This window comes from Schistocerca cancellata, chromosome 4 (genome assembly GCF_023864275.1).
Source record: "Schistocerca cancellata isolate TAMUIC-IGC-003103 chromosome 4, iqSchCanc2.1, whole genome shotgun sequence".
In the NCBI taxonomy this organism is placed as follows: domain Eukaryota; kingdom Metazoa; phylum Arthropoda; class Insecta; order Orthoptera; family Acrididae; genus Schistocerca; species Schistocerca cancellata.
In genome coordinates, this window is record NC_064629.1 from 467,889,788 (window position 1) to 467,906,688 (window position 16,901).

Here is a 16,901-nt window from a genome sequence, read left to right on the forward strand (position 1 = left end):
TCCTTTTTTTTATTTATTTTTGGTCGATACATGAGAACGTGGATAAGGGTGTTGCATCATGTGACAGGTAGGCATGGCACACCCCAACTTTGAGGGGGGTCAAGGAGGACGCTGCGGAGATAACCGGCAAAAGTTTGTCGGTAAGATGGTTTTCGGGTGAGGGTGCCATGCGCGGTCACCACTTTGTACCAGAAGTACTGTATGCGGACCACTCTGAAAGAGGTATTCTAAAGCCTGTCCTCGAAACCAGATTAGGGTATGGTGCTTAGCAAGAGGGTAGTGAAATGTCTATGGCAACTACAAGAAATCCGGGGTTATCGTCGTTGGCGGGGCACGGAGGTAAAAGCCCACGATTCACTGGATGAGGAGCCATACGTTTCGTTTGAGGGGGCACGTAAGACGTCGGTGTCTTCGAGCTGACAGTCAGGGCAGAGTGGGGAGGTGGCCAGTCCTATGCGATAAAGTCGACTATTAGACGGAATGTGCCATAGACTAAAACATACCAGAGTGCAGACACAGGCGACGGTAAAAAGGGGGCATGCACACACCCCTAAACCGTTCGCCAGTTAATGTCAGGATGCTGTAGCACCATGGAGTCGCAAGGGCTGGACAGCAGAAACAAACGATAATAATCATTTGTACGGGGAGGACAGGTGACTGGAAAATCGGACCGAACGTAACTGAGTTCTATGAAACAATAGGCGACGTGGTGCAGTAATGAAGAAATAGGTGCCACATTGATCGGTGGATCGAGAGAAGCTGGTCGGAGGATATCTAAGGGACTGGGTGTTAAGGACGGGACCGGCCCCTGCCAGTGTCGCAACATAGTGAGGACAAAGAAAGCAGAAGATCGTGCCCCCACGTTGACGAGTCCGAGGCCGCCTTTTGCAGAAGGCAGTGTTAGAGTGTTGTAGCGGACTTTGAAAAGTGCCCCTGCTGACACGAAATATCCAAAGGCTGATTGGATGCGGCGGCCAAGGAGTAACGGCTTTGGGAGGATCTGGGCGACGTGTACCAGTTTAGGGGCGACATACGTATTGACATAGGACACACGCTGGAGTTGGTTTAAGTTACGCACTTGACCGCGGACATGGTGCCGAATCGACTGCAAAAGCCGCCGGTAAGCGAGGGCCACTGTGCGGTGTGTGGAGCTCGTAAATTCGATACCCAAGTAACGAAAGGTGGTACTGACTGGGAGTGGGGTCGGCACCATAGCCGAGAGGCCGCGCCCAATGTGCATCATAGTCGATTTACGGACAATAAGAATGGCACCAGAAAGACGTCCATACTGGTGGATCCATTGGATGGCGTCATTGAGTTCCATGGAGGAGCAGGTGAGAAAGAGGAGGTCGTCCGCATAAGCCCTGCAGTGAAAGGTGTAGTCACGTAAAGTGAGACCCTGCAGTCTAGAGGTAATACCAGTGATGAGGGGCTCTAGTTCAATGGCATATAGTAAAGTAGACATAAGGCATCCTTGAAGTACAGAGCGGCGGATAGGAATCGGTCCTACAAGCCTCCCATTGACTTGTACCATCGAGACCGCGGGAAGTAGTAACCTGCGAATGGCATCGACAAAAAGGAATGGGAACCCCATACGTGTCGCCACCATGAGAGGATTAGGTGTCGAACGCGATCAAAGGCACTCGTGAAATCGATGGATACCAGTGCTGCACGAAGGTGACAAACCGACGCCATTGCGATGAGGTCACGGCATTCTGCTAGGGCTGTTTGTAAGATGGCCCCACAACCACGTGCAGTCTGCTCCGGTGAAAGGACTGTAGGTAAGACGGTACGTATGCGCGCTGCTAAGAGGCGTGCATAGATTTTATAGTATGCATTCATCAGTGTAAGGGGGCGATATGCAGAGACATGAGACCCTCCCTTTGGCTTAGGCACAGGTAGAAGAATGCCAGTGACGAATTGAGGTGGAATTGGGAAGGACAGAGTAAAGAGTTTCTGAATCATTTCCGTCCAGCGAGGAAGCATTAACGTTGTGAACGCCCCGTAAAACTCCACGGGGAGACCATCTGGTACTGGTGATTTGTTCTTGGCCCCCTTGTTGATCGCATCTACCACGTCTTCTGCGGTGATTGCAGACATCATGGACGTTGACTCCGCTACGGTGAGGGGAAGGACGGAGATCACCAGGAAGTGGCGTTGCCACCGATTCATGATCATAAAATTGGCGATAATGTTCAGCAAAGGCAGACACCACTGCCGCCTATGTTGTGTGGTGAACACCGTCGGAGGTCGTGATATTGGGGACGAAAAGTCGACGTCAACGACGATGGTCGGATGCGGCATGGATTGTGGATAGTGTTTCGTCGTGGAGGAGATCCTGTCGTCGGGAACGCACCACGACACCATGCAGTCGTGCACGTTGGAGAGAGAATAGACGATCTTTAGTACGCTGTCGTTCCCTATGGGTTTCAGGTGATGGAGGGAGCGCATCGAGCTCACGGAGGACGGCGTAGTGAAAATTTGTGGTGTCTCGATGCCACGCTGCTGCTTCCTTGCCACATTACATGAAGACCTTTCTGATCGCAGGTTTGGCACATTTGAGCCACCAATGGAACGTGGATGTGTACTGCAGGAGGCGTCTTTCGCAAGACGCCCATGTAGTGGCAATACATTGTCGGCAGTGTGGATCATTAAGGAGGGAGGTATTAAGCTTCCAGTAACCTCTGCTGCGCCACACTGGCTGAGGTGGCAGAGCCAGGGAGCAAATGACGTCACAGTGGTCCGAAAATGCAAGGGGCCATCGTTCAGCTTTGGCGACTTCGTTGCCAAGGTGGGCAGAGACATAAAACAGGTCCAGTCTGCTCGCAGAATGTGTCGTATAATGGGTAAACCCGGGGGTATTGCCATGAATTTTCTCCCAAACGTCCACTAGATGAAAGTCTCCGATTAAGGTGAGCAGCGTCGGGCATGGCGAATAACAAGGCATTTGGTCCTGCGGATGGAGGGCGCAGTTGAAATCACTTCACATGATAAGGCGATCACGTCCAGAAAACAGGGGCGCCACATCATGTACGAAGAAAGTGGACCAATTCCGACGGTTTGTGGAGCCAGACGGAGCGTAGATATTGATGACGCGCGTGTCGAAGATGGTAACAGCCATGCCCCTTCCACAGGGAAGGATTGTCGCGTCCTTGAGTGGGATTCCTTCGCGTATGTAGAAAGCCACTCCACGCCCTGATTGATCCCATGGGAACTTGTATGAGTCTGGCAACGCGTACTTCCTGAAGAAGGGCTACGTCGATGTCAGAGGAGCGAAACATGTCACATAGGAGCTGCAGCTTGGGTGCAGTGCCGATCATGTTGATGTTCAGTGTGGCGAACCGGGACGTTTGTTTCAGTGGTGGTGGATGTGCATCTACCATCATCAAGGGAAGTATGAGGAGGGCACTGACAGGAAGTCCCGTTCCATCTGCTGCAGTGGATCGCTTATGATGTTAAGAGGCAGCCTCGTCCGGCGGAGGCAACTCATCTGGAGGAGAGGGCGTCTTCCTCAACGTCGTCGGCCCATGCTCCTGCGCTGTTTTTTTTTTTTTTTTCATCAGTCTACTGACTGGTTTGATGCGGCCCGCCACGAATTCCTTTCCTGTGCTAACCTCTTCATCTCAGAGTAGCACTTGCAACCTACGTCCTCAATTATTTGCTTGACGTATTCCAATCTCTGTCTTCCTCTACAGTTTTTGCCCTCTACAGCTCCCTCTAGTACCATGGAAGCCATTCCCTCATGTCTTAGCAGATGTCCTATCATCCTGTCCCTTCTCCTTATCAGTTTTTTCCACATATTCCTTTCCTCTCCGATTCTGCGTAGAACCTCCTCATTCCTTACCTTATCAGTCCACCAATTTTCAACATTCGTCTATAGCACCACATCTCAAATGCTTCGATTCTCTTCTGTTCCGGTTTTCCCACAGTCCATGTTTCACTACCATGCAATGCTGTACTCCAGACGTACATCCTCAGAAATTTCTTCCTCTAATTAAGGCCGGTATTTAATATTAGTAGACTTCTCTTGGCCAGAAATGCCTTTTTTGCCATAGCGAGTCTGCTTTTGATGTCCTCCTTGCTCCGTCCGTCATTGGTTATTTTACTGCCTAGGTAGCAGAATTCCTTAACTTCATTGACTTCGTGACCATCAATCCTGATGTTAAGTTTCTCGCTGTTCTCATTTCTACTACTTCTCACTACCTTCGTCTTTCTCCGATTTACTCTCAAACCATACTGTGTACTCATTAGACTGTTCATTCCGTTCAGCAGATCATTTAATTCTTCTTCACTTTCACTCAGGATAGCAATGTCATCAGCGAATCGTATCATTGATATCCTTTCACCTTGTATTTTAATTCCACTCCTGAACCTTTCTTTTATTTCCATCATTGCTTCCTCGATGTACAGATTGAAGAGTATGGACGAAAGGCTACAGCCTTGTCTTACACCCTTCTTAATACGAGCACTTCGTTCTTGATCGTCCACTCTTATTATTCCCTCTTGGTTGTTGTACATATTGTATATGACCCGTCTCTCCCTATAGCTTACCCCTACTTTTTTCAGAATCTCGAACAGCTTGCACCATTTTATATTGTCGAACGCTTTTTCCAGGTCGACAAATCCTATGAAAGTGTCTTGATTTTTCTTTAGCCTTGCTTCCATTATTAGCCGTAACGTCAGAACTGCCTCTCTCGTCCCTTTACTTTTCCTAAAGACAAACTGATCGTCACCTAGCGCATTCTCAATTTTCTTTTCCATTCTTCTGTATATTATTCTTGTAAGCAGCTTCGATGCATGAGCTGTTAAGCTGATTGTGCGATAATTCTCGCACTTGTCAGCTCTTGCCGTCTTCGGAATTGTGTGGATGATGCTTTTCCGAAAGTCAGATGGTATATCGCCAGACTCATATATTCTACACACCAACGTGAATAGTCGGTTTGTTGCCACTTCCCCCAATGATTTTAGAAATTCTGATGGCATGTTATCTATCCCTTCTGCCTTATTTGACCGTAAGTCCTCCAAAGCTCTTTTAAATTCCGATTCTAATACTGGATCCCCTATCTCTTCTAAATCGACTCCTGTTTCTTCTTCTATCACATCAGACAAACCTTCACCCTCATAGAGGCTTTCAATGTATTCTTTCCACCTATCTGCTCTCTCCTCTGCATTTAACAGTGGAATTCCCGTTGCACTCTTAATGTTACCACCGTTGCTTTTAATGTCACCAAAAGTTGTTTTGACTTTCCTGTATGCTGAGTCTGTCCTTCCGACAATCATAACTTTTTCGATGTCTTCACATTTTTCCTGCAGCCATTTCGTCTTAGCTTCCATGCACTTCCTATTTATTTCATTCCTCAGCGACTTGTATTTCTGTATTCCTGATTTTCCCGGAACATGTGTGTACTTCCTCCTTTCATCAATCAACTGAAGTATTTCTTCTGTTACCCACGGTTTCTTCGCAGCTACCTTCTTTGTACCTATGTTTTCCTTACCAACTTCTGTGATGGCCCTTTTTAGAGATCTCCATTCCTCTTCAACTGTACTGCCTACTGCGCTATTCCTTATTGCTGTATCTACAGCGTTCGAGAACTTCAAACGTATCTCGTCATTCCTTAGTACTTCCGTATCCCGCTTCTTTGCGTATTGATTCTTCCTGACTAATGTCTTGAACTTCAGCCTACTCTTCATCACTACTATATTGTGATCTGAGTCTATATCTGCTCCTGGGTACGCCTTACAATCCAGTATCTGATTTCGGAATCTCTGTCTGACCATGATGTAATCTAATTGAAATCTTCCCGTATCTCCCGGCCTTTTCCAAGTATACCTCCTCCTCTTGTGATTCTTGAACAGGGTATTCGCTAATACTAGCTGAAACTTGTTACAGAACTCAATTAGTCTTTCTCCTCTTTCATTCCTTGTCCCAAGCCCATATTCTCCTATAACCTTTTCTTCTACTCCTTCCCCTACAACTGCATTCCAGTCGCCCATGACTATTAGATTTTCGTCCTCCTTTACATACTGCATTACCCTTTCAATATCCTCATACACTTTCTCTATCTGTTCATCTTCAGCTTGCGACGTCGGCATGTATAGCTGAACTATCGTTGTCGGTGTTGGTCTGCTGTCGATTCTGATTAGAACAACCCGGTCACTGAACTGTTCACAGTAACACACCCTCTGCCCTACCTTCCTATTCATAACGAATCCTATACCTGTTATACCATTTTCTGCTGCTGTTGATATTACCCGATACTCATCTGACCAGAAATCCTTGTCTTCCTTCCACTTCACTTCACTGACCCCTACTATATCTAGATTGAGCCTTTGCATTTCCCTTTTCAGATTTTCTAGTTTCCCTACCACGTTCAAGCTTCTGATATTCCACGCCCCGACTCGTAGAACGTTATCCTTTTGTAGATTATTCAATCTTTTTCTCATGGTAACCTCCCCCTTGGCAGTCCCCTCCCGGAGATCCGAATGGGGGACTATTCCGGAATCTTTTGCCAATGGAGAGATCATCATGACATTTCTTCAATTACAGGCCACATGTCCTGTGGATACACGTTACGTGTCTTTAATGCAGTGGTTTCCATTGCCTTCTGCATCCTCATGTCGTTGATCATTGCTGATTCTTCCGCCTTTAGGGGCAATTTCCCACCCCTAGGACAAGAGAGTGCCCTGAACCTCTATCCGCTCCTCCACCCTCTTTGACAAGGCCGTTGGCAGAATTAGGCTGACTTCTTATGCCGGAAGTCTTCGGCCTGTGCCGTGGGTCTGTCCAATGTCCATGGGAATTGCGTCGTGGTGAGAGAGATCTGGAGTTGTCGGCGGGGAGACAGGCGTCCTGAGCACCGATCGTTACATTGTGCGTGGCGACCTTCATGGTGGTCCCGTCCTGCGAAACGTCTTGTTCATCGTGAAAGCTGTCCGCCGACCTCTGCGTGGAAATGTCGGCTGGTTGGGTGTCGTCTTCGTCGTCGCGGGTGGCGACGCTTTAAGAGCCCGTGGGTGAACGGCGGCGGCGTTTGCGCCTACGTGGCGAGCGTTGTTTGCGCACGTGGTCCTCAGTGTCGGACGACTGTAAGGAGGAGCGTCGTCCTGGTTCGAAGGCGTCGGTGGTTACCATGAAATTGTCAAACAGGTGTTGTGAAGAAGTGCTGGTCTTCTCAGGGTCCGGTGCGGGAGCCTGTTAGGCGGCAAGATTGTCAGGTGGGACGTCTGCACCGTCCTTAGGTGACCGGAACGGTGGGACGTGCCGATCGGAAGGACCGGGCGACGGACTGGACGAAACTGTAGACGTGGCAACAGCCGCTGCGTAAGGGACCGGTAAGGTGGTCATCATGGGTGTGACGGACGCTTCCGAAAACGGGAGCTGCGCGACACGTCGTTGAATGCATTGAGACCGTAGATGACCTTCTTTCCCGCAACCGGAACGGGTCCGAGGTTGGCCGTCGTACATTATAATGCCACGGCAGCCTCCGGTACATAGATAGGAAGGCACGTGCTTCTGCAACTCGATGCGGACCTGTCTAACACCGTTTAAAACGGGATAGGTTTGAAATTGTACCCATCGTTCGGCAACATGTTCCAGAACGTTGCCATAGGGACGGGGCGCCTCGATGACGACGTCTGCAGGTAGTTCGAACGGCACTTCGAAGATCCTTATCGTCCGTGTGCCGAGACCTGCGTGATCGACGGTAACGGGTCCGACGTTGCCGTCGGAATGACAGAAGCGCAGTCCACGTTTTGCCTCTTGAAGCACCTTGTCGCACGCCTCATCGTTGATCATTTTGACGTAGACGGTACTGCTAACTATGGACAAGTGGATACCAATTAGATCCGTTGGTGGTATTTTAACTTCATCGCGGATGAATTGTTCTACCTCCAGGGCCTTGGGTCGGGCGAAGTCGGAACAAAAGTTGGAACGTAATGTCTTCTTCCGATAGTTGTGCGCCATGGTGGTCTAGAAGGAAAACGGCACTTCCAGCGGCCGAAGTAAACACAAACACACGGTGCGCTCCTCGCCCGCAGCGCTCTGGCGCGTGACCGCCTCGCAGCTCTGCCGGCGGCAGACTGCTCACTCGGCTGCCGCCGCTTGCTGCTAAAAACGGCCACGCACACGTATATTTTTGACGACTGAAATTATCTTGCTGTTTTCTCAATAACGCTTGAGAAGTACGTGCTACTGCTTACACATTTTGTTGTCCTAATGGAGTACTACGAGTGTTTGAAGTTTGAAGTAAATACGCATCCAAACGTCGTGGCCTCCCCTTGTAAGTGGCAGGAGGGGGATCCCCCGACCAGAGTGAGTGTGTTGTTGTGAACGCATGTTGTAGTGTCTAGTCGCATGAAAGATGTTGGTAAGTAATCCCACCATGTGCAAGCCACATGCTGTGACCTGCTTCCTACTAACAGAAGTAATAACACCCACTGAAATTTTTTCTCGAATCAAAACGGTTTATGGCGCAGGTTTTATGAAGAGAACGAGTGTGCTTAAATGGTGTAGGGAGTTTAGTTGAGACAGAACAAATGTTCATGACAAACAGAGGAAGGGAAGACATTCCATTTTGACGATGAGTTGGTGCAAAACATCGAGCAAACTAGTCGTGAAGACTGCCGATTGACAGTAGATGAAATTTTTGCGATGTTTCCACAACTCTCCAGAACTCTTTTATGAGAGACACTCACAGACATGCTGGGATAACAGAAACTGTGTGCAAAATGGGTCCTAAAGCAGCTGATGGAGCTGCACAAGGAAAATCGGGTCAACAGCACCCATAAGTTTCTTTAATGACTTGAATTTGGAGGTGAGGATTGTCTGAGTGTTTTGGGACCTAAAAGTCATCATTTTGGTTTAATTTCTGCCTCATGTGGAGACAATCAGTTCACAAAGATATTGAGAGACCCTAAAAATACTGAAAAGGAGCATTCAAAACGAAAGGAAGGTAATGCCGGTATTAGGAGTGTGCTTGTTGCGTGACAGTGCCTGTCGTTGTGCAGTGTTAGCCACCAAGATGTTCTTGGACTACTCATTTGGTTGGGATGATTTGAACTGCTCCCCATACTTCCCTTACTTGGCGCCTTCAGATTATCATCTTTTTACCTCACTGAAGGCAAACACAAGTGGAATTAAATTTTCAACCAATGAGCAGGTGCAGAAAAAGGTTCTGAAATGGAGAAAGGAGCCAATAGGAGAGTTCCTCGAGGGCGCATAAAGGGGCTTGTGCCACAGCTCACCACATGCATTCAATCATTCAATAGGATGGTGATTAAATGAAAAAATAGTCAACAAGAGTATCAACAATATATATATATATATATATATATATATATATATATATATATATATATATATATATATTTGAAAAAAGTTAAGATATTGCACATTGTTGATACTCTTGTTGACTATTTTTTCATTTAATCACCATCCTATTGAATGCATGTGGTGAGCTGTGGCACAAGCCCCTTTATGCCCCTTTATATATATATATATATATATATATATATATATATATATATATATATATATTTGAAAAAAGTTAAGATATTGCACATTGTTCTCTTGTTGCTGTACACCAAGGTCAAGAATGGGAAATGTACTAGTCATGGCAGTGCTCAACCTCTTTGCCTGGAGTGAAGAGGGCACTGCAAAATCACCACCTGGAGAGTGGAGATCTTTTTGTCAAACAAGAGGATGTGGTGATTACCAGCCAACAAAGGATTCTGAGCTATTTTTTGATGCATGGCAATTCCAGAATGAAGTGAGAAGGCTGGAGGACGTGTTTTGTGGGCTTCAGCGGGGAGCCAAGAGCAGATATGTGCTCGGGGAAGTCTTTGGTAAATGTGGGAAGTTGCATAAATTGTATGAACCGTTACAAGAACAGATGCAGCAATCAGTGGAGGTAGTGCTGCATTTGCTAGACTGACGAAAGGGGGATTGTATAGATTCTCGGGGAAGAATTTTGAAGACTGTGTTTTGAACAGCGGATGCCAGTGACATCAGAGAATTGAACAGGGTTGTAAAGGTGGTGATGAAATTTTCTTAGAATAGCAAGTCAGTGGTGTATTGGCATACCATGCAGTTAGCAAGCTTGAAGAGCGTACAGCAATCAGGATCTCGCAATCATGCAAGTGCAGGTGGATGTGTTGGATGGAAGAGTAACTGTGGCAAAGCTGTGAAAATCATTAACATACAGTGTATGGGACACACAAGTGATATTGGCGAGGTTTCTTGAAGCTATTTATCATGCACTGCAGGGGCAACTGAGTCCTGTCCTATTATCACCAGAGCAATATTTGTTGGGGTTGCAGGAAGTGCAGTGAGAACTACTGTTGAACTGACATTAACAGCAGACCCAGTTGGCAGAGTTTACGTTTTTGCTACCATATTGCATTAGTAGAAGTGAGGGCTGACCAGTCGCAGTTGTACATACTGGTTTGGTTCCCAGGAACACAAGTCAAATGTTACACTATTCACGCCTATACAGTAAAATTGGGAGCCATTGTACAAGTGAGAACAGTGAGTATGTTGTTGATCTTTGAAGAAGCGGAAAGACATGTGATGGTGACAGAAAGGACGCTGCAGCATTGCCAGAGGGAGATGATTACAGTATGTACAGCCTGGGTGACTCAAACTGGCGTGTGCACATGCACAGTGGAACTATTCATGGGCTGAATAGGATGACAGTATTATTTGAGGGACACAGAGAAACCTAAACTTTAAATCGAGCAAGTGGCCTTAACTGGATTTATTTCATTTACAATAACATGGCAGTAGTGGTGAACTGCTGCGAGCATGAAAGGCTCACAGAAACAAGGTGGATGTAGCTGAGGAGGAGTGGGTTGTTGATTAATGGGACAGCATGTGACACAATGTGGCTAACCTTCCATCTGACAGCCATGATTATGCGAATTATCCAGTTGAACATGACACAGACACATTTGTACTGAACAGATGAATCACCAGAGGTACTCTCAGTGCAGAAGCTAACCTTCCTGAACAAGGCATTGAAACTGAACCTGATCCAGCTACTGGATGAATTAATAGCCACGCAAGAAGAGTGGATTTCAGCAAAATAGTTGATGCAGCACAGGGAAGCGCAATGACAAGTGATCATGATGTTGAGCGTTGCAATACCTTGCACTGCAGCAGTCGCCCATCATTCCAAAGCACTGGTACTATAGATTCTGGTAGACTGGATGCCTAGAGCATGAAGATGAATGAACATGGAGTGCTATATTTATTTATTTATTTTTATTTACATGTCAAGTTCCGTAGGACCACATTGAGGAGCAAATCTTCAAGGTCATGGAACATGTCAGTACATGAAATTACAACATAAAAGTATAACAGATAAAAATAAAATGTTTATGAACCCAAATCCACAAGTTTAAGTAAACGCAATTCACAACAGAACTAGAATCAACTTACTTTTTCAAGGAACTTCTCGACAGAATAGAAGGAGTGACCCATGGGGAAACTCTTAGGTTTCGATTTGAAAGCTCGTGGATTACTGCTAAGATTTTTGAATTCGAGTGCTACCTTATTGAAATTAGATGCAGCAATATACTGCACACCTTTCTGCACAAGAATTAAGGAAGTCCGATCCAAATGCAGATTCGATTTCTGCCGAGTATTAACTGACTGAAAGATGCTTATTCTTGGGAAGAAGCTAATATTGTTAACAAGAAATGACAGTAAGGAATATATATATTGAGAGACCAATGTCAAAATACCCAGACTCGTGAACAGGGGTCGACAAGAGGTTTGTGATCTTACACCACTTATTGCCCCAACTGCGCGTTTCTGAGCCAAAAATATCCTTTTAGAATAGGAAGAGTTACCCCAGAATATAATACCATACGACATAAGCGAAAAATCACTCAGTTCAGATACCGTTCGAATAGTAGAAATGGCAGCATTAAGTCTTTGAACGAGATCCTGAACGTAGGCTTTCCACGACAGTTTACTATCTATCTGAACACCTAGAAATTTGAACTCTTCAGTTTCACTAATCGTATGCTCATTCTGTGAAATTCAAACGTCACGTTTTGTTGAATTGTGTGTCAGAAACTGCAAAAACTGTGTTTTACTGTGATTTAGCATTAGTTTATTTTCTAGAAGCCATGAGCTTAGGTCATGAACTGAACTACTTGAAACCGAGCCAGTGTTGCACACAACATCCTTTACTACCAAGCTAGTGTCATTACCAAACAGAAATATTTTAGTTATCCGTAATACTAGAGGGCATATCATTTATCTAAATAAGGAACAGGAGTGGCCCCAACACTGACCCCTGGGGCACCCCCCACTTGACCATACCCCTTTCAGACCCCACTTCACAGCCATTTTCAACATTGTGAATAATGACCTTTAGCTGTATGTTGCTAAAGCAGGAGGTGAACCAACTGTGAGCTACTCCCTGTATTCCATAGTGGTCCAACTTCTAGAGCAATATCTTGTGACTGACACAATCAAATGCCATACTTAAATCAAAAAATGTGCCTTGCGTTCGAAACCTTTTATTTAACCCATCCAGTACCTCACAGAGAAAAGAGAATACAGCATTTTCTGCTGTTAAGCAACTTCTAAAGCCAAACTGTACATTTGATAGCAAATCGTGTGATATAAAATGATCAATTGTCCTTACATATACAGCCTTTTCAATTATTTTAGCAAACACTGATGGCAAGAAAGAGGTCTAAAACTGTGAACATTATCCCTTTCTCCCTTTTTATAAAGAGGTTTACTACTGAGTTCTTTAATCGTTCAGTAAACTGACCATTCCTAAAGGAAAAATTACAAATTTGGCTAAATACGGGGCTAACATACGCAGCACAGTACTTTAATATTCTGCTAGGCACTAAATCATAACCATGAGAGTCCTTAGTCTTCAGTGATTTAATTGTTGACTCAATCTCCCCCTTGTCTGTATCACAGAGGAGTATTTCAGACATCAATCTCGGAAAGGCATTTGCCAAGAAAGTTATATGATTCCTTGGAGAAACCAAATTTTTATTTAATTCAACAGCAATACTCAGAAAATGATTGTCAAATGCTGTACACATATCTGATTTATCAGTAACAGAAATATTTTTACTGCAAGCTGACTTTATATTGTCGACCTTTTGCTGTTGAACAGACACTTCCTTCACAACTAACCATATGGTTTTAATTTTATCCTGTGAATTAGCTATTCTATTTGCATATCACATACTCTTTGCATCCCTAATAACACTTTTAAGCACCTTACAATACTGTTTATAATGGGATACTGCAGCTTGATTGAGACTACTTCTAACATTTTGATATAATTCCCACTTTGTTTTACATGATATCCTTATCCCACTAGTCAGCTAATCAGGCTGCCTATTACTGCTAGTACCCCATTTAGAACGCTCTAATGGAAAGCAACTCTCAAAGAGCATGAGAAATGTTAAGGAAAGCATTATATTTATCATCTATGTTATCGGAACTATAAACATCCTGCTACTCTTGTTCCTAGGCAGGGTTTAAAAAACTCTCTATTGCTGTTGGATTAAATTTCCTACATAGTTTGTAATTATATGTGACATTTGTTTGAGTATGAAAACCTTTTAGTGTTAAAATTTGTGCATTATGGTCTGAGAGGCCATTCACCCTTTTACACAGTCTACATTAAATCGTATAAATGTAGGAGATCTACCAACATCCTTTTTCTAGCACTATGATACACAAAATTTATATTGAAGTCACCACATATAACTAATTTCTGGTACTTCCTACAAAGTGAATCAAGATTCCCCCTCTAGCTTGAGCAGAAATGCTCTAAAGTCAGAGTTAGGGGACCTACAAACAACAACAATTAGAAGTTTAGTTTCACTAAATTCAACTGCCCCTACACAACATTCAAATATCTGCTCAGTTCAGTGCCATGATAGGTCTATGAACTCAAATTGAATACTGTTTTTTTTTTTTTATGTACATAGCCACTCTGCCACCCGGCAAGGAACTCCTTGAAAAACAGCCAGTGAATCTGTATCCTGGTAAAGGAAGCCTTTGAATTATCAAAGGTGCACCTCTAACACCAACTACTATAGGAATTTTTCCATTAGTGATCCCACCACCACCCACTACACTGTCACCTATAAGCTCTGCCAGTCTCCCCTTCCCATACCTATTGAGGTGAAGGCCATGCCTATTGAAACATGATCTGCTGATAGACCCAACTGGCACCAATGAAATGTGACCCATGCCCTCTGCCATCAGCACCTTCTCCAGCCCTATGTTAATGTGCCTAACAGCCACATTAAAATGAGGCTGAAACAACTGCATGAAATGCACATTAGAGCCACCAGTTTGAATAGCTATCTTTACCAGGTCACCACCTACATTGTATTCCCCGTCCCTATCAAGACTGTTCCCTGCTCCACCCACTATCACTACCTGATCTTCCTTTGTAAAATTCCTATATAACTCCCCATATACTTCAGTCACCTGAGCCAACCCTGCACTAGGCTTCACAATGCTGGTGATCTGGCACTCAGTCTCCAACACTTCCTGCAACTGCTGGTTCACACCTCTACCATGTGAGCTACCTAGCAGCAGAACCTTCTTCTTTCTGTTTGATTTTGCAACTAACCTAGGCCACTTCACTCAACTCTGACAGTTGGTCAAATCTATTGCATATACACAAAGTATAACTGTCTGAATACCTCCTCCTCCTAGCTGCCTTCTTGCCAACTGCCAGTTCCCATTTACCACCACCCTTCACCCTCCTCAACATATCTAGTTCCTCCTTTGTACATTGTAACTGCACCTGAAGGGCTCATGTCTTATGCTCCTGTTCCTCTGTCAACTTATTTCTACTACAGATTCTGCATTCCCAGGAGAGGATCTTGCTAGAATGCCCACTGGCTTCCTGGCTTCCCCACTGCATCCCCCCCCCCCGCCCCCCCTCAATGAATATATTTTGAACTAATCCCACACCATAATCCACTACTCACAAACCTACAGCAGAGCCCACACTTCTCACTCATAGTAAAATTTTACAGTTACTGAAAAAAACTATATGTCTACGATAACTAAGTTCAGTTACATCAGTAGAACTATTTATAGAACTAACAATAGCAGTCTCAAAATTCTCTGTCTACTAAAAAAGCAACTTTTTGTATTGATACTACTACACCACAGCTAATACCAATACCAACAAAACTTCACAAAATTATTAGCTAAAACCAAAAATTCAAGCGGCCACTGGATCTCTCAATGAAGTTAAAACACTGAATGAAAATTTTACTGAAATATTTCATTAGAAACAATAAGAAACATCAGCTGAAAACTAAAGCACGAGATTTACTAAACAACTTCAATGCGCCAAAAACTCTAAAAAACACAGCGTACGAACGTTCCCAAAAGTTTATTACATTGTTATTTATCATGAACAGTACAATACACCATTTAAAAGTGCAAAAATAACTTTGTCAGTACTTAGCTTTATACCCGCTACAGCTGCAACTGCACGCACAAGATGTAAACACACTACTGAGGCGTGAGGTTTGGACGAACAATGTAAGCACACTCACGATTAACAGACCATCTGGGTCAGTAACACCGGAAGAAAGACTGAGATAAATGAAAATCCACTAATAAGTTACTTTTACAGCAAATATTAACACAAATACACTTTAAAATAAGTAACTGAACACTAAAACTTTATAAAATAGTGAGACTATTGATGATAAATGTATTTTCTACAGTTTAAAGGGATACGAGGCGACAGAATAAGCCATAAATGTTTGCAGAGAGAACAGTCAAGTGTTCATGACTGACATACTGTAGAAGACATGATGTGACTTGCATTTCAAAGGAATTACTGAAGTGTTAAGTAGGTGGTCATAAGCAATGTGGTAGCGTAGAAAGAAATCTGGCAAGTAAGGTTTGTAAGTTAAATGCAGACTTTGATACTTATTAATTGGGCTGCCAGACACTCTTACAATGGGAACTTGTGCAGTACATGTGATATACCATTGTAGATCAGCCTTAAGTGAGACACAGAGGGCTGGGTCTTCCTGTGGTGAGTTTAGTGCTGTGTCATTACAATTTCACACGCAAAACAGTGAGAATATATGGAGGAGTATTGCACCAGTGCAGGTAGCTGGCAGGCTCAGAGTGTTGTCATTCCTGTTATAGCTACCAAGCTGTTGAATTATTGTGACACAGGCCAGGTTTGTTTGGTGAATCCTGTCATGACAGTGGTAATTTGCAGTTCTTGCAATACACACAAGGGGCTTCTCCAGTGGAAGTTTTTGGTGGTGCTGCAAAATGCATGACTAGGAGGGGGTCATTGGTATAACAGATTTATTTGCTGCTGCCTCGTATAAAAAGCTGTGATTTTTGTAGCAGCTCCATTCACAACCCAACTGTTCAATGAGGACTGGGAGACTATGTCAGGTGATGGGACAACATGGAGCAGCCAGCAGCAATCACGAGCTCAAGTCTCCCATCATCTGCACTATGCCCACTGTCCATACTTAGTATGCATCACAGTGGGCATTCCAGGCTCACTCCTGCCACACCTGGATTTCTATCACTGACTTCCTTCACTATAGTGTGTGGACCTCTGTGCTACAAACCAGCAGCCACCTGGATACAGTCATTCACCACAGAGTTGGCTATCACAGCAAGATTCCCATCCATCTTTGCACACTGCTGACACATGGTTTTGCATGATGACTCACTCTACAGGGTCACATGCCATGCACTGAGCACAGGCATCAGCAAAGGTTGGTGTGCACATGTTGCAGCCTGCTGGCCAGGATGTTGGCTTGACGTGTTACCAACTACTGGCCCTCTTCCCATGGAGATGGAGCATTGTCCCTATCCTGCACTGATAAAGTGCTAATGTATGAGTGGT

The 16,901-nt window shown here is 44.6% G+C and overlaps 1 protein-coding gene across 1 annotated transcript in view; it reads right to left on the reverse strand.

Annotated features, from left to right (window-relative positions):
• Positions 1-15,473: 15,473 nt before the first annotated feature.
• The window catches only part of LOC126183607 (beta-galactosidase-like), a 315,494-nt gene continuing 314,066 nt past the window's right edge, over positions 15,474-16,901 (reverse strand). Inside the window, exon 13 of the mRNA XM_049925719.1 lies at positions 15,474-15,610. Coding sequence (XP_049781676.1) covers positions 15,573-15,610 — 38 coding nt within the window. The 3' untranslated portion in view covers positions 15,474-15,572. The remainder of the gene's footprint in view (positions 15,611-16,901) is intronic.